This window comes from Ochotona curzoniae, unplaced genomic scaffold (assembly GCF_017591425.1).
Source record: "Ochotona curzoniae isolate NIBS_2020 unplaced genomic scaffold, NIBS_Ocur_1.0 contig_2318, whole genome shotgun sequence".
NCBI lineage: Eukaryota > Metazoa > Chordata > Mammalia > Lagomorpha > Ochotonidae > Ochotona > Ochotona curzoniae.
This window is the reverse complement of record NW_024465419.1, coordinates 12,975,786-12,999,918: the sequence shown is the minus strand read 5'-3', so window position 1 is coordinate 12,999,918 and position 24,133 is coordinate 12,975,786. Positions and strand designations below refer to the sequence as shown.

The following is a 24,133-nucleotide window of genomic DNA, read 5'->3' as shown; positions in this document are numbered from 1 at the left end:
TTAGTTAAAGAAGAGTATTTGGGAATTGTAATGGTACTTTTGTGTTATATGCTGTTTACACAGCAATAGGATGTTTGGATGGGTGCTTTTTGTTAAAAAAAAATGATCTAAATCTCACTGATCTAAATTAGGGAAAATTTACTTTCCAAAAATTTTTGCAGAAAAATTTAACTAGCAAGTTATCTCATATAATAGAAATAATCTGCTTTAAAACTTTATGGATTGCTTTTTTGACCATTTCTATCATGAAATGAGATAAAAATGCACACAGGAAAAAATTAAAACTCTGGAATGATAAATATCTTTGTCTTAAAGAGGTTAGTGCAACATTATACGTATTTACCACTTTCATGTGTCTAAAGTGTGGGCTTCCCCATAGTTCAATGATACATGACTGAAAAAATACAAGCCATGAGATGTAATAGCTACCTTAAGTTCAAACCTATGTGACAACCTTTGAGACTATTCCTGACACTACCACAATAGGTTGAAAATACAAATTCAAAGAACATATGTATATGTTTGTAGCATATGAGAGAATCCATATTTTATTTTAAGCTGAACAGGGTTAAGCAGTGAATTTAACCCATGCTCTGATTGCATATTTGAGTTGTACTAGCAGTCACAGATTTTGGTGCATTATAGACACATTCTTTTAAAAAGAATGCTAATGCGGGGGGGGGGGGTCACCATATGCTTGGCTGGACCCAATTCTTCACAAAAATTTAATGTATATTGAATGGAAACAAAATGGAATAATTTAGTTGAGCTAAGAAGTGTATGTCAGTGTGATAAGAAATGTGGAAGGGCCATCTGAGAGTCATTCATACTTGGATAAACACTCAGTGAATCCAGTTGTCAAATTTTGCTTGTTTGTTTGAAGATCAATTTCAACTAAAAACAAATATAAACATTAGAGAAATTTCCTCCAAGGTTGAATAAAAACTTTCTTTTAAATTGTTATCAAATGTAGCAGGCATCATTCACATTCAGCAAAATGTAATTTAAAATAAAGACATGTGAATGGTGTTATAAGAAAAGATCAAGTGGTTTTATATGATTTTTTAAATTTAGTTTTAGTCATTACAGCAATGTAGGCAACTAGAATTTTTATCTCTAATTTCTAATTAGAAAAAAGAAGCCAACATATGGGCATAAAAGAAACTTTGCATTTTTTCCAGTTATTTATTTTCATTTAGCAAAACTGCCTTGCCATACTAAGAAAACATTTTTGTAAAGGTTAAATAAAGTATTTCATGGCAACCGCTGCTTCTTAGTGCCTGTATAACAAGAAACATGAGCCAGCCAAAGTTGTGCAAGTTGGTTTTCTTTCCCAGTAAGGGAATGTGGTATCTAAGACCTTGTCCTAACTCATTTTATCCCCAAGTGTAAGTCAAGCAAGTCAAATATGAACTAATGCCTGAAGGGGAAGTCCTTGACTCAAAAAGTATGGATTATTTCAAATTTATCTTAAAATCTGCTCTCAGAGTTCTTAAAATTCACTAACTTGGCAAGTTAGGAATTATCATGAGAAATGAAATAATTTCATAACTATGAAGTCATCCAACATTCCATGCATCTGACAGCTCACTGGGCTTGGCGATGTCTTGGGCATTATTCTGACCTTTAAATAATAAGCTCTTCAATCTCCTGGAAATAATTTCAAAATATGGAAATAATTAAAAAGTGCCACAGTCAGAGGTATGCCATTGTCCTTCAGCTAAGGCTTTTGTCACACAGACTTGTGGTAACAGGCTATGATTAAAGAGAATCACATTATATATGCTGAAATCTTTATAACATTCTTTATCAGTGTTTCCCATTCCTTAGAAATGGCAAAATACCATGCTTTAACAGTCCGGCTGCATTCCTGTTCTCAAAGCTCCCTGCCTTCAAATTCATGTGTAAAATGAGTTCAGTAAAGGATCTTAATGTTTAGACGCAAAGAATCCATATTTGCAGAACACTGGCTTGTGAAAAGGCTTTGAATGTCTTATAAAAAGCTTTAAGGGATCTTCAGTATATTTTTCTCCAAAGCTGTATATCAATATGAAAAATTTATTGCCAGGGGAGGGACAGAGAGAGACCATTAGCAGCCCCGGCAGTCACTCCTCTGGGTGCCTTTTTGCTGAAACGATCCCAAATCATCCTTTTTCGTGCAGGTTCACAGGAAATTCCAGAAGCCCTATCTCAATTCTACAGTTGCCATTTCTTGTGAAAGACTTTAAAAGTTTTGAAACAGGTCACACTGCAAATTTGTTTTACAAGGAAACTTTGAAATAGACAGGGGGGAAAAAAAGCTCAATGCTAAATGCATACCTCCCATTTAAGTAGAATAGATGTATATCCTGATAGATAATGAAGAAATTCCTAATATGCTCTATGCATTACATACTTAACAATCCAAACTGCCCTGGCCCCATTTCCTTCAACTGGTGACTTCGGAAGGCACTGTGTGCTCCTTGGAGAACGCGAATTTCCTGGAATCCCCAATGAAACTGAAAACGTTTTAAGAGAGACCGGGAAAGGGACTGAATTTACAGCTTGCTTTTTTGCTGTTTGGATTATTGCTTGAGACTGAAGTAAAAACAAAGGTGATGGTGACTGGACAGTAGTTCCTGAGTACTCAGATGTAGCCAGTGTTTACAGAATATTTTGGATTAAAATCCTTGCCAGATGGTACTGAGGAGTGTTTACCTCACAATTGATTTCAGCCATCTTAATGTCAGCAACAATAAAAAGACTTTTATTAGTGCCACTGGGGAGCACCAGCATCCCAGCCCTCATTCCCAGATAAAATGCTAGTTGTAGGCAGCTGTGTGCCCTGAAGAATAACAGGGGCAAGACTCTAGATTTTGGGGGGAACAATTTCCACAAGTAGGAGAGGTGTGAATATGGGGCAAGTTTAATTTGCAATGAAGTCTTTTTTACATGCAAGTGGACTCTTAGTTTATAACAAAGAGGGATTTTCATTGGCTAAAGACAAAAGGTTCAACAGAAGTATGGAGAGTTCAGCATGTATGTGGAACTGAAGTTAGTTCCATTTGAACTAATTCTATATGTACAGTTAATCCTCTGTAGCATCTTGCTGTTCTGTTGTAAGTTTTCATTAGTGGTCATGGGGACAACACAGGGGAGAATGCCAGGACTCTTAGCTAAGAGTCCAACAGTGTTAACAGTGTACTAAGGCATTCATACTGAGGTCGGTTCTTCTTGGGACATGCGTGTGTGTGTGTACAGCAGCCACAAAAGCATCCCAAAGAATACTGCCTGTATTTTAAATACCAAAACAATCAAGATTTAGATCTGTTTTTGAGAAATGTCAGGAAAGCTCTAACAAACCCTGATATTTATTCATCCAGCAATTACTCACATGTCTGTAAGAGCAAGATGCAAGATTAGGCCTGGCGGAAATGTTACTTTATTGTAAGATTCCAACTTCTTCGCTTCACTCTTAGCAAACATCCATCAGAGTCTCTTGCATTCACACTTAGTCTCATTCTAATGTGGGAATTATAAATGACCCCAAGTTATGATCAGCAGCTCTGAGCACAATCCAGTTCTTTGGATCTGACCTAGACTTTTTTTCCCCCACTTATTTGGAAAGCAAAGCTGCAGGCAGATAGAGATATATAGAGATAGATCTTCCATCCACTGGGTCATTCTCCAAATGCTCCAACAACCATGGCTGGGAGAAGTGGAAACTAGAATTCAGAAACTTTTTCTGAGTCTTTCTCAAGGGTGGCAGGACCCCAAGTTTTGGGCCATCTTCTGTTACTTTCCCAGGCCATTAGCAGTGAGCTGGATTGGAAGGAGAGTAGCTGGGACTTGAACCAGCACTACATGAGGTGCCAGCACTACAGGTAAAGGCTTAGCCCAATGCGCCAAAGCACTGGCTCCTTGACACAATGTTTTAATTTGCTCTAGCCAATACATCACAGCATAAGTGATGCTGGCACATTTTTGGTGAAATCAATAGGCCTTGAAGTCTGTACTGTTGTGAAGTGGCCTGGGCCAGCCTGCTGGGGAGGCCATGTGAAGAGGACCTGTGGTACCTGGTCAATGTTCCGCTAGCTGACAAATGTGTGGGTGAGGCCATCCTGGAGCTCCCAACCCTCAGCTGACCTATGATGTGAGCTTCCTGAGGAACTCCTGATGAGGCCAACAGAAGCTTCCAAGCACTGCACCTCTATCTATAACCAACACATTCATGAACTAGTAAGAGGTCCTAAAGCACGGGGCTTTGGGGTGCTTTACTAAGCAGTAGTGGATATCTGGTATGAACCTCTTCCCACCCAAAGTCAATCCTTCCTCCTTTATCTAGGTCCTCGTTTCCCTCTTTTTATGTCATCCCCTTCATCCTTTATTATGCCATGAATCTTTTATTTGCTATTTATGTATTTTTTCCTATGAACATACTTAAATTTATTCCATTTAAAACCTTTTCTTGACATTGCAACTGGCTGGAGCAAATATCCAACTAAGATTTAAAAAAAAAAACCTATGTTCATCCTCTCCACATTCTCACTTATAACTCTTGACTCAGCCCACTATATACTCTGGCTTCTTCTATCTAATAAAAGTGAAGGTGCTGTTATTCAGTCATAGATCATGTCCCAGTTGCAAAATGATGGTCCTTTCCTTTTCAGTCAGGTTTTATTCCATCCCTTCATGACCTCTGAGAATACCTTTCTATTTTTTTTTTTAGGTTTATTGATTTTTGTTATTAGAAAGGCAGATTCATGGACAGAAAGATCTCCTCTCTGCTGGTTCACTATCTAAATGGCCACCATGGCCAGAGGCTCTGGAATATCCTCCATTGCTTTCTGAGGTCCCAAACAAGGAGATGGATGGGAAGTGGAGCAGCTGGATTAGCCGGATTAGCCAGATGAACTATTGTGTTGTCCCCCTGTATTCTCCTTTGCAAACCTTTAAAACATCACACGTTCTGGTTCTCTGCCATGTCTTGCTTTTCCTAGTACTTCTTATTCACTCTTTAACACATCCCATTTCTTATCCTAATGCATAAATTCTTGGTATCTGTGTTTTTGCATAGTTCTACCCACTCTGAATAGATCTGCCCTTCTATAATACTAGGATATACAGAAAAGACAGTAAGTGACTTCTTGGGCCAAATGGTAAGAGACACTGTGGTTTCTGCCTTGTCTGATTTGGCTCAGTTGATCTGGGGAAAGCTGGCTGCTACATCACGGGAATGCTCAGTCAGCTCCACTCAGAGACCTCATAGCACAAAGCTGCAGCTTCCTACCCAGAGCCATATGATGGAACTGCTTTGAAAATGGATCCTCCTGGAGACTACAGCTCTAGCTGATATCCCGCTTGCCACCTCATTAGAGATGCTGAGCCAGAATCACCCAGATAAACTGCTCCTGAACTTCCTAACACTTGGAGAAAGTAAAGGTTTGCCTTAGCAACTCACATTTTTGGACACTTTATTTTATTTTATGATATAATTCCATAGACTCTGGGGTTTCCCTTACCTCCTCCCAAATTCCTCCTCCCCCCACTACTGATTCTCCCCATATTATTACAATAATATAGTCCTTCCTAAGCAATTGGGACAATTTCCTACATAGTGATAGGTAACTAACAGATTTTGGTATTTGTAATTAGGGTGCCATTGTTCCAATAACTGAAAATGTTAGAAGGGCTTTGGAACAGGGAATGAACAAAAATTAAACTGGAAGGAATTCAGGTGAGTATTAACAAATGTTTAAAATGTATCACAGAGATGAATCCTAGAAACCTGACACCTTAGAGGAGACTACCAGTGAGGAAAACTCTTACTGGAAATGGGTGAAAAAGGGATTACTGCTACGTGGTACCAACACTTTACACCATTTGCACTAAAAACAAAAACAAAAATTTGCCTAATAAACTATGTCATCCAGGTAAGGAGATTTCTAGGTAGTCCTGACGTGCCTTCTGGCATCTACTTGCTGTACACACTGCAATCTGGGCAGTGTCCAGCTTAAGGAAGGACTGATACACACAAAGCAGCTGAGATTTACTATTTTTGACATTTCTTAGTTTTATCAGATGGCCAATGATACTAAGAGGGAAAGAAATAGCATCCGGACAACAACCAAACTCAGGACACACCAGCAAAGCTTCTTTGCTGACGCTGTAGACTAAACCTCAGCTGTCATCTCTGAAAACTACTCAAAAGGGATTCTTAGATGCTTTAGGGCAATGATCCTTGGCACAGTCAACAGAATTTTAAAGGGCAGAAGGGCTTATCTTGAAGAGATGTAGGTGCAATTTTGTGGAATATAGCGAACTTCAAGAAGATTAACAAGAGACCGAGACAATCATTTAGCGTATCATACTGGAAGAAACACTGTCAACTTAGATTGAAAGAGGCAAACATGGTACAAAATAAATAGGACCTTCGACCTACAAAATTTTACAGAAGTCAAGAAATGTATGAGGCAGAAAAAGCTACTTGTTATGGGAAAGAATAGATGACCCAGAGGCCTCTGCCAACAGTCTAAATGCCACAGGTAATTTTTCCCAAGCAGGGGCAGCACTGAGTATTAAGAAACTTCTGACTTGCAGGTTGTTTCAGAATTCCAGGTAACAGCCATTCCTATCTGTCTCTCATTCTCTCCTTTTATGCCGGGGAATGTCTATGGCGGTTACGCCAGGCCTACACCACTGCCATCCACTTGTGTAGAACAACAGTTAACTAATGAAGCCTTCTCCTTTTAGCATTGTGCTTTGGGGCACTCTTTTTTAGTCTCAGCACTATCCAGGTTGAAATGTGAGTCTGCAGGCCAGACTCTTTTGGGCTCTGTATTCTCTATCCAAATTGGCTACTCTACATGGCCACTTGGATGTCTAGCCAGAAAGAAAACACAGAAAAGGAAACTTTCGGTTCTAGAAAGATGAATGCTTCTAGGTACTTGATAACTGTTTTTCATGTTGTAATTACAATGACCTCTCAATTTTGCAAGAGGAAACTGAAGTTCCAAGAAATGAAAGAATGCTCCAACCTTACATAGCACAAATCTTAGGGCTGGAACATGGGCACCTTCAAATTTGTGCTTTCCCCTCTATTATGTCATTTTTCCTCTTCCCCAAAGCAATCGGAAATCTTTCCAAAATGGGATTTAGCATATCACTGCTGGATTCTCACACTTTTCCACATTCTGTTCCTAAAACTACTTGTGCAACTACCTGGTTCCCTGGTTTGGCCAACATAACACTACCATCTTATCACCTCAGACTGAAATCTCAGTGTCAACTCAGATTCTTTCATGATGAGTAACTGAATCCTGGGGACTTTAACCTCTCAAGCAAGTATCTTTCAAACAGATTATGATGTGTGCTTGGCAGGAATTTCTTTGAATTTATTCTGTTTAGTTTTTCGAAGCTTTCAGAGTCCTTAAGATTCTTTCATAAAATTTGGAAACTTCTGGAATTATTTGTTGCTCTCATTCTCCTTTTTATCTCATTCTAGAATTGCAATTACTCATATATTAGACATTTTGAACTTTTCCCATGATCGCTGAGGTTCTACTTACTTTGACTTTTTTGCCCTTTTTCGAATTGGATGCCTTCTACTGATATATTTTAGCTTACTGACTTTTTCCTTTTGTCACATTGTATTTCTGTTGCTGAGTAACATATTGCAAGCAATTTAGCAGCTGAAAAGATTCCCTTTCACATTCTCATGTGAGACAGTTGCATTCTTATCCTGAAAGAATAGCAATCTACTTAGGAAGAAGTCACTATAGCCAGCTCTGCTCAAGTTATCAGAATGTATTTTCTTGTGCCTGGAGAAGGAGGATGTTCAGTTCTTCTATCTGGTGCTGGGGGCCAGCTGCAGGTTCTGAGGGATTTCCGCAGTTCCCTGCCCCATCCCCCTCCTCCTAGGCAGCTGTAACCTGGCCAATTGCTCTCTCAAGGTTGGCAGGGGTGTCTGTGTTTCTTCCGGACATTACCTACATCTGCACAATCTTTTCTTCCTTCGCCATGGCTGCTTTCACGTCCACGCTTGGTAACGCTGACATCCTGGGCTTGGCAGCTGTTTGCTGTCTTTTCCTTGAAATTGAACAACACTTTTTTCTCTCTTATCTATCAAGCACTTATGAGTTCCAGGGCAGATGTTGTAAACATTATGCTGTTGAGACTGACTTCTCTTATGATTGCTTCAAAGAGCACTGATATATTCCATTTAACAAAGAGGCCACTTGGTTAGGCTCACATGGAGAATTCTCACACCTGGCCAAGTGGCAGTTTGGATTCGTTCAGGTTTTTAAGCACTGGGTGCAAGCTGCTTTCAGTTTGTCCCGTGCAAGTCTGTGATTCATCCAAACAGTTGGGCCAAATTTAAACATATTAAATTCCCATTTTATGGCTTTCTCCTCACTCGCGAGCAGTCGTGGTTGCCTAGGCCTCCTCCCCTGGTACCATGGGCTAGAAAGATGATAGGCCACCCCTACACTGCCACGACTGCAGCTGCCTTCAAGAGAAAGCCACATGGAAATAAATAAATAGCATGGGCATTCACTCTGCAGATGGCTTGTTCATAGTTCTGACTTCCTTCCAAAGTTGGTCTGCTACTTGTTTAAGTATCCGAAGCCCTCAGGTAGGTTTTTATTTTTTTTTTTAATTCTGTTCAGAATTTATAGTTGTTCTGCAGAGGAAGATCAGTTTCTCCCTATTTTTTTTTAATATATTTCACATTTCTATTAAAATATTTACATACTTTGTACTTCTATTCTTTCATTTCTACTCTTTCAATTGAAGTACCAGGTAGGCTTTTCAGAACATGACCTTCTAAATAGTGACATCCTGCAGCAGGCTCACACTTGTTCAACAGAGCCAATCATGAAGCACCCAGTGATTTTGTGAGCAGGTTGGTCAGACAGCTTAAAGTTAGGTATGATGAGGCCTGACGCTGTAGCTTCATGACTAAATTCCTTGCCTTGCATGTGCTGAGATCCCATATGGACCCTGGTTCATGTTCCGGCTGCTCCACTTCCCTTCCAGCTTCCTACTTGTGGCCTGGGAAAGTAGTGGGAAATGGCCCAAAACCTTGGGAACCGGCACCCACTTGGGAGACCTGGAAGGAGTTCCTGCCTCCCAGTTTCAGATCAGCTCAGCTCCAGCCATGGTGGCCACTTGGGGAGTGAACCAGTGGATGGAAGATCTCTCTCTCTCTCCCCTTCTCTCTGTAAATCTTCCTTTCCAATAAAAATAACCTAAATCTTTAAAAGAAGTTAGCCATGGTGGGTATATTTATGCCATGAAAACTGGCCTACCTGAGGCTTCCCTACCATGATGACCCTTAAAACCAGTGTATTAGCATGCAATAGTTCATCATGGTGTACAGCTTCTACGCCTCAGTTATACCAGAGAAAACCTGAGTTTCCTGGGCCGAGGCAAGATGTTTTCTTCATGGGGTACTTTAAAAGGTTTGTGGAAAATGGAATGAAAATACAATTTATTTTGTCACAAAAATGTTTTGAAACTGATGATTATGTGAGGTCTTCAAAAAGTCCATGGAAAATGTCTAGTACGAGTAAATTACACAGGAATCTGAAAAACAGTCATACCAGAATAAGGTTATCTTTTCAATCCATTGTCCCACGAGCTGAGTTTGCTGTGTCTCTCTGGATCCACAGCGCCTGCCTCCACTACTTACCCTTCCAACCTGCCCACTGTGAGGGAGCTGACCTCCCTGGGTACATAGATTGTTGTACTGCTGTGTTATCACAGCCTACAGACATCATGGAAACGGCTCAGTACGGCAGTACAGGAGCCCTCACATCCTTCACCTAATTTTCCCTTCTTGTAGATCCACGCATGTGTTCTAGACCAAACTTTTTTTTTCCAACTTGAGAGACACACAGAAAAGGGCATACAGAAGGGAGGGGAGAAGAACTGGAGGGAGGAAAGGAAGCAAAAGCACATTCGAACTGGTGTCTGAATTGCAAGGCCAAATGCCAGTACCCACACGTGCCTTCTAGATTGATAATGTCCCCCTACTGGGGCGTGCTGTTTGGTACCTCTGTGGCTTTCACACATGCTGGTCTCTTTATCTGTAATACTGCCTCTGCCCTCTCTTGATTGGCCTAGTTAACTCTTATTTGAGCATTAAAATTGAATATAAATATTCTACCTGCCAGGGAGCCTTGCCAGATTCCCACCCTTGTGTTGGATTTTGGAAACCTTTTCTTTCCTTGGGTTCCCAATAAGACTCTGTCCATATCCAGATGCAACCAATTTTACTTCTCGATTCTCAGGTTTTCTAAGAGCAGTGCTGTAATTAGTCATCCATCATTTCTCCCCGTCCTCATCTACTACAGCGATACCCTCAGACACACTGATCACATCTAGAGCAATTTGTTTACTTATCTGGCTCCCTCCATAGGGTGTGCTTGCCTCAGAAGAATGCACATAATTACACATAAGAGATCCTAACAACTGTACAGGTATTGGTCAAAAAGTGAAGGGGAGGGAAGAAGATAAGGGAAGCAGATTAAGACAGATAATGGCAGATGGGAAGGCCTGTGCAGAGTCTGAGGTAGTCACTGGGTATTAACAGATTCATACCTTTCCTAGGGTGGGAGTGGTACTCAGGGCAGGGCCTAACTTAAGCTCCAGTGGGGACAGGGCTGGAGGAGGGGCAGCGGCATACATGGTCTCCAGGAAGGTGTCATGGCACCTGAACCTCGGAGGAGAGTGAGGCCTAGCTGCACAATGAAGGAAGAGTAGATACATTGAGTTTTCAGCCACCTAAACTTAACAAGCAGAATGATGCGAGTTGGGTGGTGTGTGTGGCATGAGTGTTGGGAGACTCTTGTCTTTCAGACTAAGAATTTTTAAAGTTTTTTTTTTTGCGTATTTTAAAAAAATTACTTAAGATTTTCTCTGATACGAAAATCTGTGCCTGTGTTGTGGTGTAGTGTGCACGTTAAGCCACTGACTGCAATGCCAGCATCACGTGTAGGCAGCGGTGGTTCCCTCCTTCTGATCCTGCTATTGTGCCTGGGACAGCAGCGGAAAATGGCCCAAATGCTGGGATCCCTCCACCCACTGAAGAGACATGGATGAAGCTCCAGGCTTTGGACTGGCCCAGCCTTTTGTTGTGGGCATTCGGGGAGTGAACCAGTGGGTGGGAGAGCTCTCTTTCTCTGTCTCCCCTACTCTGTAATTCTGTCTTAAAATAAATAAAATAAACTTTGAAAGAAAAATCTATGTCCCTCATTAAGCAGTAAAGCAGTAGAAAAGTAAAAGCGCAATAAATAGAAAAATATTACTTCAACCTATCACTTAACAGCAAGCACTGACATTTGAAATCTGATATATCCCCTTCACATTTGTTCTTCTTAAGATCATGTGATACATACAGAATTTTATATTCTCATTTTATGACTTAACAAGGAAGAACTTTCTTTTCTATGTGAAATTTTTAAAGGTTCCATAATAGATAATTTTACAGATATGCTAGATCTTATTTATTTCTTTAAAAGTGAACATTTTGGTGTTAATGTTTTTGCTTCTGTAAGTAGACGTTTTCTTGTTCTTTAAACCTTTAGGCTTATTTTACATTCTTTCCTGAGGGTGTGTATCATTAGATACATCGAGTAATGGGACAAGATCATCTTAATAGCTCCAAAGCATCTCACCAATTGCTTTCTAGAAAGCAAAAGACACCCATTTGCAACTTCAGTGTGACAAACTTTACTATGTATTCAGACACAGGGGGACATTAGATAAATTGTATCAATTCTCCCAAAATGGACTATTTGTTCCTTGTGTGCTTTTTCAGTTTTAAAATTGTGACTATGGCAATAAAAACTGTGCTCTTTCTTTAGATAGCAAGTACACCTGGAATATACACATGGATTCAGGAAGAGAGGCAATGAAATGCAAATTATAGTCAATTAATGAAATTGACAACTGGCTAGAAATACTGTTAAAACAGACAAATACCCAAAACCCATTCTTTCTCTTCAGATGAATGGAAAAATGATCAGATCTTACTTTAGAATATTTTTACAGCCCAAAAGGAAACTGAAGAACTGTGTCCTCTTAAAGTATTTAGGCCCAGAATAACTACAACAATTCTACTGTTGTTTCGTGAGAACAGGTTCGTTACATTAAGAATCAGGTTTATGAACAATGGAAACAAGTAAACAATGGGAAGTAAAGATATGTTGTAGTAGGTATCTCTACTCCTGGATAAAACAAAGACCCTCAGTGAAACTGTTAAATATACTATGGTAACATGATATTAGGTTGGTTTGTTTTTTAATCTTTGTCTATATCTACAATGCCATAATGCACTTAAATGGCAGAATGTTAAAACTGTTACTAAAGGACTATACTACTGCAATAATTTAAGGGGAAATGGTAGGAAGGGAAAATGGGGAGGTAAAACGGGGAGGGAGGAAGGGGAGAGGAAAGGGGAATCCCAATACCCACAAAACTGTATCATGGAACATAACAAGAAAAAATTTTTTAAAAATTAGGTGTAAATTATTATCTGTCATTTTTCAACTTTGAAATTGCTTAAAAAGCTTTTGAATGATAGGAATACCATTCAAATCAAAGTGAAAACAACTTTGTTTGAAACTAAAAAAAACTCAAACTTTGGGGTTGGCATTATGGTATTCTGGGTTAAATAGCCGCTCTGATGCAATACTGATGCCAGTATTCCATAAGCACCAGTTTGAGTTCTAGCTGCTCCTCTTCTGTGCCAGCTCCTGCTAATGGCCTAGGAAAAGAAGTGGGCCCACAGCGTTGGGCCCCTGCTTCCACCTGGGAGAGCCAAATAAAGCTCCTGGTTCCTGGCTTCAGCCTGGCTCAGCCCCACTCATTTAGGAGCCATCTGGGAAAGAAAACCAGCAGCTGAAAATCTTTCTCCTCTCTTTATAGCTGATTTTCAGATAAATAAATGATTCTTTAAATATAAAACTCGAACTTTTGGTCTATGGAATGTTCTTCAGTGAGCAATCTTAAAGCAAAGGTTAGCAACTTGGGCTTATGTAATGAATGTGGCACCCTACTCATATTTGAATCACCTGTGATAACAATTTTACATTTTAAAATGGTTGGAAAAATTAAAGTAACACTTACTGGCTGGAAAAATGACATGAAATGCAAATTTTATTGGTCATGTATATAAATTTGGGGGGATATAATCAAAGTCATTCATGATCATGTTACATTTGCAGAATTGAGTAGCTATGATCATGAAATTTTAAAGGAGCTACTCTGTAATTCTCCCTTTTTAGGCAGTGCTCGTCCACTTCTGTCTTACAGTAATGGAAGACTTTGTCATTAGGTCTCCTTATTGAGTTTTCCTAAGACAGTCACTCTGCTGCTCATTAATCTTGTATTTTATACTTCAAATACACAGATTTCATTATTTTCTATAATCTGTTTCCACTCTGTAACATTTCCACTCTGTTTGATGATTTGATTACTAAATAAGTCATCAGTAATTAAAATTCTAAACTTCTCAAAAATGTGCATAATTCACAAATTATGCATGCTTGGTGGTAAAAAGCAAGGGAGAATCTTCACCAATAAGGCAGAGGTACTCCTAATCCATTTACTTAATCAACAGTGCTATTAACCAGAAAATGAAAATTCCTTGAACAGATTACACACAAGTCTTGTCGGTGCAAGTGTCACTGTTTCAGGGGAAGGCTCCCGGAGCCCACACTGCCAGTTGCGGGGATGAGTTCTGCCTAACGGGAAGTTTCTTTACAGCCCGCATCTTGCACGTTAGCGTTCTCCACCCTGAAGTGCGCTGCTGTGGGATCTCCAAGGGATCTTTGTGGTGGTATTTATGACTGCGCAGCTGAATGTGTTCATTTATTCCCTAGGAAATGGTTTTGTTCTTCCTTTGTTTGTTTAGGCAAGAAATTGTTGTGAGATGTCCAGAATTTTAAGTGATTCTGCCTCAGAGCCCGTGTTAGAAACTATAAGGATAGTTTTCTCAAAGGTTTCTCAGTTTTGGGTTTCTGGAACCGGTTGTGTCCTTCCCATCCTACTGGGACTTACTGTTGTTAGCAACCTCCTGTGTGGTTCTAAGATGTCCTGACCTCTTTGAAACCTTTCCAGGTGTCATTTGCCACTCTCTTGATCTCTGCAATATAAGCCACATTGTTTAGTGGAGTGAAGTTCTGTGAACTTTAGAAATTCTCCCGGAGACTGTGAATTGACTAACACCCAAGGTAGCATAAACATGCAGACACAAATGTTCCTAAAACCAAGCATGCTGGGCAATGCAGGATATGACTTGGAGTCTGGCAAAAAGGAACATTTTGATCATTTGAGCATCTCTGACCAGCTCCAGGTGCAGCCTAAGGCTTTGTGGCAAGCTTTTCTGATCCTCAGCTGTAACCTCTCATTAGAACACAGCAGCATTCGCAACTGTGGATGTAAGGAATTCCATAAAGACCCTCTGGGCCTATTAGGGTCTCTGGCTTCAGAAGGTCCTAGAACACACTTACTTCAGCATGCATAGATGCAGGAAGGAGACACAGATTCCCACAACGTTGTTTTAACCCAAAAGAAGATGAAAATAATAACATCTCGTCTTAAAATTTGCCTCCAGGGATTGCAGTTATATATTAAGAGAGAGACAGACACGGCTAACACTTGTGTTTTCGGTTTGTCATGAAAAGTTCCTATTGTTTGGGATAATAGAGTTAAGACTTCACAGAGGTTCATACTTGGACTAAGAATCTCATAGCAGTCTGGCTTAACTCTGATTGGGCCTATTATACCAGTGATTTCTCAGTTCTTCTTTTAACACCTCACAGCTTGGCTATTCTAAACAGATAAATCATGCTGCCAAAAGTGAGGGGAATGAGACAGTGTTTCAGAAATAACACTATACTGAGAATAAAAACACAAAGGATTCAATCCCAATTCTACCACTGCCTGATGCTTGTGTTTGCTTTCTTATCTACACAATACACATGCAAGCATGAAGACTACATATGACTGCTCTAAAAATAAAAACAGTACTGGATTGAAAAATGCAGCAGAGTGTACCAAGGGTGGGTGCAGTGCTGACAGCAGCCATCCATCCCTTCTTGCTGTCCTCTTCTCCATTCAGAAACTCCATGTCCACAGCATGGAGGTTCCTGAGCCAGCCATTTGGGATTGTTTTTTAATACTTTAAATTTTTATTTGGGGTTGGGGGGCAGATCTTAGGAATTAAGGAACAGACAAGCAGATAGAGAAAGCACTTGGCATTTGCCAGTTCATTCAATTGCCCACAGTGGCTGAGAATTCAATCAGGTATGTCACTTGGGTGGCAGAAACCCAGGCATTTGAGCTTTCACCTCTACCTTCTAGGTCTGGATTAGCAGCAACACTGGGATCAGTGCCCAGAGCCAGATACTAAACCCAGGCACTCCAATGTTGGCGGGGCATTGGCGGGGGGGGGGGGGGGGGGGGGGGGGCTTTTGTTTCCTTAATGTTTCCTTTAAAAATTATTTCTTTTTAGGTTCCGGTATGACAGCCTAGTGTCTAATGTCCTCACCTTGCATGCACCGGGATCCCATATGGGCACCGGTTCTAATCCCAGCAACCCCACTTCCCATCCAGCTCTCTGCTTGTGGCCTGGGAAAGTAGCTGAGGACAGCCCAAAGCCTTGAGATCCTGCACCTGCGTGGGAGACCCATTCCTTTCCATCTCTCCTCCTCTCTGTATATCTGACTTTTTAACAAAAATAAAATAAATCTTTAAAATTTTATATGTTTATTTTCAAACTCTCGAAAGAACAGCGTAGGGAGAGCGAAAAGAGAGAGAAGAAAGGGAGGAAGAGAAAGAGGAGACAGATGTATTTGCTTTGTCCACTTCCCAAATGTCATGAATAGGCAGGAGTAGGCCGGGCAGTAGTCAATATCCAGGAGCCCCATAGGCCTTCCACATGGGTGGCAGTAGCCAAGAACTTGACCAATCTTCTGGTGGCTCTTAGCAAGCATTATCAGGGTGCTCGTTCAGAAGCAGAGTATCGAGGACTTTAACTGGTACTCATACATGGGATGTGAGTATTCCATGCAGTATCCTAACTTGCTGTACCATAGGCCCCCCACCTCCCAATGGATATAAATGTCTTTTTTTTCCCTCAAGATTTATTTATTTTCATTGGAAAGGCAGATATACAGAGAAGAGGAGAGATAGTGAGAAAGATCTTCTGTCCGATGATTTACTCCCCAAGTGAAGTCAATGGCCGATCCTATGCCAATCTGAAGCCAGGATCCAGGAACTTCTTCCAGGTCTCCCACACGGGAGCAGGGTCCCAAGGCTTTGGGCCATCCTCAACTGTTTTCCCAGGCCACAAGCAGGGAGCTGGATGGGAAGTGGAGCTGCCGGGATTAGAACCAGCGCCCATATGGGATCCTGGCACGTTCAAGGCAAGGACTTTAGCCGCTAGGCCACGCCCTGGGCCCGGATATAAATGTCTTAACTAGCATAACTGCCAGGCCACTGCCAGCCCCTGAGCCACTTGTTGAAATGATCATCCTTCCAAGCGTGGCTTTAGTGCCTAAGGCATTCTGAGAGTGACGGGGGGGGCCTATGCTAGCCATGCAATTATCTGCCCAGGACTACAGGACTATGAAGACCATTAAGCTTCTCGTCTTGGCCTCCTGGTGGCTGATGCCTACAGCTTATATACTGGAGTGAAGGGACTTCAAGCATAGCTTCTCAGAGGCGTGTGCTCTGCACCAACAGTTCCCTGCTGGGAATGCAACGGCCATGGATACCTTCAGAAGATCTGTAAGTCTTACACAACATGTGCTACCTCAGCATGGTTGAGATTAAGTGTGTGGTTGTTTCTGCCGATGTATCTGCAAGCTCTCACTTCTGCAATCAGTTCCCAAACAAACCACCCAAAGGAGCAATTTTTGAAACAAGCCATCCTTTAACTACATCACAAGGGCAAACAACTTAAGCCGCTCTCTAATAAGGACATTTCTTAAGTGAAGAATTTGAAAATAAGGGCATGTGATTCACCCTAAAAATGTAAGTACAGTATCTTTTCCTGTGAGAAAGTTCTGTAGGAACTTTCATTTTTAGAAGATACACAGATTTAAAGTTTTAATGTTTTTGCCAGACTTATCTGAATATATTTAACTATGAAATAAGAAATATTATGCCTTATCTACTTTAGTAAATTTGAAATTAATAGTGTGGTAATATGTTGAGAAATGAAGTAAAAAGGCAGAATCTGGGCCTGGCATTGTAGCCTAGTGGCCAAAGTCCTTGCCGTGCACGCCTGGAAGCCTGTATCAGTGCTGGTTCTAATCCCAGCAGCCCTGCTTCCCATCCAGCTCCCTGCTTGTAGCCTGGGAAAGCAGTCAAGGATGTCCTAAAGCCTTCGGACCCTGCACCCGCGTGGGAGACCCGGAAGAAGTTCCTTACTCCTGGCTTCGGATCAGCACAGATCTGGCTGTTGCCGTCACTTGGGGAGTGAACTAGCAGATGGAAGATCTTTCTCTGTCTCTCCTCTCTGTATATCTGGCTTTCCAACAAAAATAAATAAATCTTTAAAAAACGAAAAAGGCAGAATCTAGCTACTGGGGGTCCGGGGAATGAGCAAGCAGTGGCAGCAGTGGCAGCAGCAGAACATAGCCTGAGGCTCTACCATACTCTGAAACTGCTCTATAGACCAGATGGGAAAACTTGCTCACTAATCTAATGACTTTCCTTTAATCATAAGCAGACAGTAGTTTCCTCATTACCCAGAGTTTGAGAAACACATTATTCTTGAGAGTACTTCCTAGGATTTCTTTTACTCATTTAAGACCACATCTTTGTACTTAATTCATCCTCAGATTATCCCTGCGGGCACACCCCTCTAATTATTACCATCAAGAGCGACAGGAAAATAGAACCGCACTGCTTGGAACACCGATATCCTTCGGTCTGGGCACTGTTTGTCATCCTGCTCACAGTGTCATGATCATGAGCTGTTCTTGCAAGACAAGGACGTTTAAATCACACATTTTAAATCAGTAGTGTGGTAGTCTGTTGAAGAATGAAGTAAAAAGGCAGAACCTGGGCCTGGCTTGGTAGCCTAGTGGCTAAAGTGATCTACGTGACTTTCCAAGAGCCAGGTTCAAGGGTGTTCCAGCAAGAAGTCTGCACGAGCAAACATGGAACATAATACACAGAGCCTGATGCTTCAAGCATGCCATGCACAAACCTAGTGTCTTATACTCAGTCTCACAACCCAATGGAGTGGTACTTTTGTTCACCTTTATTTTACCTTTGAGAAAACTGAAGCACAGAACATAGGGCAAGGTTTCACTGTCAGGCACCAAAGCTGTGTATTTTGGTTTTTGAGCCCAGTCTCAAAAAGCCAACACAGCCTGTCACTTCTGCCCCTTTTGCCACCCAGAGAGATGCTTTCCTGTCGGAGGAGCCCACTGGGCACCCATCTCTACCCCCTCTCTGGGCTTCCCTCAGGTGGAGCTATCTGGCTGTCATGCCTGAGGAACCTTAAGAAGCGAAGTGACTTGGACTCAGGACACAGAGGCAGAATTCAAGGAGCCTCTAGCCTCAACCGCTGCTGAGGCTGTCAGGCTGCTGCATGGGTACCTGTGGGGATTTGTGAGAGCGCCAGCTGTACTGGTGACGGTGGAGACTCGTCAGCAGAATGTTTTCATCAGTATCCACCTGACCAAACCGCAGTGTCTCCTGTGTGTCATTACAGATCACAAAATGGCTGAAGACCAACTCCTCTGCTTCAGGGCATTTGTTCTGAAAGCAAAAAAAAAAAGGAAAGCCATCATGTATCAGATTAATTGCAAGATGTTTGGCAGCTGTCTGCCCAGTGGCGATTGTTACAACCACAGAAACCCTGAAAGATCTGTTATCATTAGCTCTGGTATACAAGTCTATACTCTGGCCCGTTTGCATGCACACACACATACACACCACAATATTTTGAAGAGATCTTCAATGTTCTAAGAATGTGTTTTGATTTATACTCCTATGGAATAAATCACACACAGAGAAGAGTAAAAGAACAATGAAACCCCTCAAACTTTTAACATTTTCTTAAAATAAATTAACGTGTTATAAAAGAATGGTTGTCTTGGGGAGTACACGATTTGAAGCACAGTACCGGAGCTAGAATTACCATATTTCCAGACTTCTAACTCAACAATCAAGACCAATTACCAAAGCCGCAGTTTGTACCCTACAGAAAGTAAGGATCATTTAGGTAATACATCCCTACATCCCTTAAGGGGGAGAGTACGCGTGTATGTGTGTGTAAATCTGCTTAGGGAAAGATGTAAATAAAACCATAACTTTTCCTTTATTGCTAAGAGGCTGAACACATAAAACAGATCAACTTCACAGTCAGAGTAAGCCAGGCTGCAGTTTTCAACAGAAATAATGTTAGCTCAAAACTGGTTTTAGTATCTGTTTCAGCTAATAGTCACCAATTACCGTTCATTAATCAGATAAGGCTCAATGCCTTTTTTTTTTTTTTTAAAGACTTAACATATATCTGAAGGGCATGGCAACAGTGAGAAAATACTGGGGGAGGGGAAGAGAGAGTGAGAGAGAGGAAGACAGAGAGAGAGAGAGATACAGAGAAAGAGAGAGAGAGAAACAATGAATGAACAGGGAGATCTTCCATCTACTGGTTCACTCCCCGAACAGCAGCAACAGGCAGGCCTGGGTCAGGAGTCTGGGTCTCCACCTGTGTCTCTCAAGTGGGCAGCAGGAGCCCAAGTACTTGGGTCATCATCTGTTGCTTTTCACCTACATTACCAGCAAACTGGACCAGAAGCAGAGCAGCCTGGACTTCAACAAGTGCTCTGATATGCTGGTGTTGTAGGCGGTGTCGTAAGTCGCTGCACTAGAATGCTGGGACACCTCCTTTTTCCAACCTCATGTCTCCAATGGCTGCTATTGGATGCTGGTTAAGACCCTTGCAAGCCATTATCAGAGTACCTGATGCTGCTGAGTATCTGGTTAAGCATGTTCATGAAGACTCAGGAAGGCATCAGGTGACGGTGCAAGTACTTGGGTTTCTTCTACCCAAGTGACAACCCTGGACAGATTCCTTGGCTCCTGGCCATCAGGCATTTAAGCAGAGAACCATGTATGTGGGAGCACATTCTCTCTCTGCTCAAAACAGACAAACGAAAACCACTGGTAACATGATAGAGTATTTCTGAGCTTCTTTTTAACTTATTTATTTATCTTACCACTCTTGGTTATCTGATGGCTAAATAATCTAGAAACACACTTTTGGTGAGCTGAAAGAATAGCTAACTAATTGATAAAGCTGAGACTATAAGAAAAAAAGCACAATCAGCAAATCGATTTGCAACTAAACAGAAATCAACCTATAATGGATGCATCTCCGGTCACTCTCTATTTCCTGACTATAGATCCAAATAATTTCAAAATACCACACTCCCTCTTTTGTCACTTTACTGATGAGATAAAAAAAAAAAAGATGTGGGGAGGAGGAGAGGGATACAATGCAAAAGCACAGTACTTTAAGTATTTCAGGAGGCACATGTGTGGAGTAGCCTGTGCACTAAAAACACCCGAAACTGAGTCTGTTCCAAGATCAGACTGGGAACTGCATCAGAAAACAGAGACAAAATCAATTGTCATTCGTCACGCAGCTGAAGCGGTGGCAGGGTCCTGTGGCTGCAAGTGGCGAGCAGGTCCTGAGGCCATTCTTCCTAGATTTCCCACGCCTCTATCATCCATCTAGTCTCATGGACATGGACTCTATTTTCAAGCAGCTGCACCTTGTTTGAAAGTCACACAGCCTCTGGCAAAGTGAGACCCACAGTGATACAGTTACCACCTCTTGCTCACTAGAATACTCTACAGTAGCTTTTAGTCATTAGTGAGGGTTTCAAAACTTGCCTGCCTCGAAGACTCAGATGTCTTGTCTTACTTGGGCCAGCCCACAGTGGCAGCTCCATGCTGAGCTACTTTTTTCTTTTTGGATGACATTTGCTCAGGACACCCCAGCTTTCCCAGTCTTTACAAGCCCTCCTACAGGATACCATGTTCTTCTATCCATTCACTGCTTCTTGTGCCTCATTGCCTTCCTTCCGCGTTCACTTCTTTTTCCTGTGCCTCTTGCTTGACCACCTACACAAATTCCGCTGCCAAAGATTCTGGTTTTCAGGTCACTTCCTCAGAGAGCAGCCTTCAGAGACCCTCTCAGCTCACTCTCATCTGATTAGGATCCCCGGCTCTCTGTTTACACAACATTCTGTCATTGTATCTTCACAGCATTTGCTAATTTGCACCACCTGCATTCAACGCCCTTTCCGTGATTACTCCATGGTGCCTAAGATTGACATTAAGTCTGGCCTAATTTTACCACTTATTATTCAGCCTACTGCTTGACACATAAGTACTCAATAAATACTTAGGAATAGCTTTTTAAAAAGTTTTTATTATTAAAACTATAATTAAAACATTTTTAATTATTAAAACTAGACTTGTAATATATGTTCACATGTATAAATTTTGGAAAATACAATTTAAATTTTTTTTCTAATTTTATTCTTAGTGATAGCTGCTACTACTATTCTGGTGAATTTTTTTAAAATAAATTTTATTTTTTATAATGATTACATGGTAGGTCAGTGTGGGAAGGATGAGGGCTTAGGAAAAATTGGGTTGAATTCATTGCTTCCAAATTTGCTATTTCTTCTTGCCATTCCTGGGGGAAGAGGAGACAAAGGGGAGTACCACTCATGACTTTCCACACATCCCAATACTCAGGGATAAGGAACCGCCACCTCAGGTCAACCCAGAGTCTCAATGTGTACGTATTCCTAGGGTTCTGTTCAAGTGGTTTGGATCGTTCTGAAATGCTGCCGATTTCACCAATCTGAGGATGATGTCGCCCTCCCAATGTCCATTGGCTCCATTCACTGAGCTTTTTTGCTGTCATTGTTTGACTGGGATAGTTGTCCAGTTAGTTCTGTTCTTCTGCTACAGCACAAAATGAGCTGCTGTATTCTTTTACAACAAGGCCTGTGTCCACTGCTCTGCCTTTTTCATTAAGTAGCACATGTTCTTGCAGGCAAATCCAAGGACCCAGGCCAGGCATTCCAAGTATTACCAGATCCCTGACCCTTCAGGCTCACAAACCCAATACCGACTTAGTATGCGGGCTTCAGGACCCTGGCCAGGAGACCCAAGCCCCACAGGATCCTCCACGTCTGAGACTCACGAACCCAATACCTACCTAGTAGGCAGGCTCTAGGACCTGGACCAGGTGACCTGAGCCCTGCCAGATTCTCAATCCCCGGGGTTCACGAACCTGACACTCATCTAAAAGGTAGACCCCAGGATCTGCGCCAGTGGCAGGGGTTCCCCTATCCCCAGGGCTCAGGTATGACTCAACTCACCTTAGCATTCTCAGTCTTATTGCACAGTCTGGCCTAGTCTAGTCTGCCTCCTGTTCCAGCTCCTGTTTGTGGGTGCTGCAGCTTATCCCAGCCCAGACTGATTGCTGTCCTGGCCCTAATGTGAACTGGTTGGTATGGCAGCTTGACCTGGCCACTCCTACCCCCTGCCCTGGTTCTCAGATCTGCCACTGGGTGTTATGAGTTGGCCCACATTGGTCTGTCTCACATGTATAGTGGTGGGTACTGTAACCTGGTGTTGTCTGGGCTGCTCCTTGCCTTGCTTCTTGTGCTCACCTGCAGGAACTGCAATCCAATAAAGGAGTTTCCCAAGCTCCTCCATCGAGTCTCCTCCCAGTGGCAGTTTTCACGCACACCAGTGGATCATATCCCAGGTTGACTTTGTCCACCTCCTGTCCTGGCAAGAATAGTGGCCTTGTTCAACCAGCCACACCCATTCTGGTTTTTGTTGGTAGTTGCAGCCCAGTGACACCTGGTCTTTGCCTAGATACAGCTTTTACGTAGTTCAGTGGGAATCAAAACCTAGCCTGGCCTGTTCTACACCCAACATAGCTCTCACGAGTACCAGTGGGGGCTGGAGTCTAGGCCAATCTAACACTCTACAATCCCAGAGCACACCCACACTGGCACAGGCTGTAGCCCTGTCCAGCCAAGCCTGTTGCCCCCCATCCTACTCTCACCCTCAACAGTGGGAATTTTATTTTCAGTGATAACTGCCACTAATATTTTGGTGAATTTTCTTCGATCAATTTTTCTCTTTTGATTGTCCTGTTACTTATTACAGCTTATCCTATCCAATCCCATCTTACACACTTGTCTACAAACCTTTAATCAAACTGGAATTATAGTGTATAATTAGTTCTGATGAGATCTCTCCATTGAGCATTATATAATCAACAGAAACTGCTTTTCTTGTAAACATATTTCTCTCCTTACGGTTTATTGTACAAACATGAAGAAAGGGATATGATTCCAATCTCCCACTTAGTTACACATCCTGAGATTAAAATTCAGTTTTCATAATGAATTGCGATCAATCTGCCGCTAACAGGGCGGTTAAGTTACCAGATGGGGCCTGAGTGGAAGAAGAAAATCAAACTGCTTTCCTCATTTCTAAAAACTGACCTTTAATAAGTGATGAGGGTTTTAGGAAAAAATGTAAATTAAAGAACACAAGGGGGTTGTTTACATTTTTCTAAAGAATACTCAAGATCCTAAGGGGGCTGTTTGTGTACAGCTCCTTCATCTGTGGGGTCCATTCCAAGTGTACTAAGTGTAAACGCTTCTTGGACTGTTCCACAGTCTGGTATATTATCAAATAGCTCACCCACATCCCATGAGATAGCACACTGGTACACACTGGGTCTTGGTGTGCTCACTTGGATGGAGAGTTAAGGCTCATGGTGTGCTACACAGGCATGTGTAAGTCAAGGGAGATACTAGTCTAGTTTTAGAGAAGATGCACAAATACAGATTTGTTTTAAAAGAATAGCTTTTACATGCTATTTCGTCCAAATCTAGGAATGCGATATAGAGATATAAAAAGTACAAGCGACATTTTTGATTCCTTAATCCAGCTTCACAAAACAGTCATCAGTTATTAAAAAAAATAATTTGCAGTAGAAAAATCAAACACTGACTAAGGCTTCTTTTCATCTTGAACAGTGGAAGGCCAAGCCGTTTCATGATTTAGCTGTCTGGTC

At 41.7% G+C, this 24,133-nt stretch overlaps 1 protein-coding gene across 2 annotated transcripts in view; it reads right to left on the bottom strand.

The window, feature by feature from the left end:
* The window catches only part of VPS13B (vacuolar protein sorting 13 homolog B), a 595,475-nt gene that overhangs the window by 65,474 nt on the left and 505,868 nt on the right, over positions 1-24,133 (bottom strand). For both annotated transcript variants that reach the window (XM_040972638.1, XM_040972637.1), the window contains exon 43: positions 18,604-18,765. In XM_040972638.1, the coding sequence (XP_040828572.1) occupies positions 18,604-18,765 (162 nt within the window). The remainder of the gene's footprint in view (positions 1-18,603; positions 18,766-24,133) is intronic.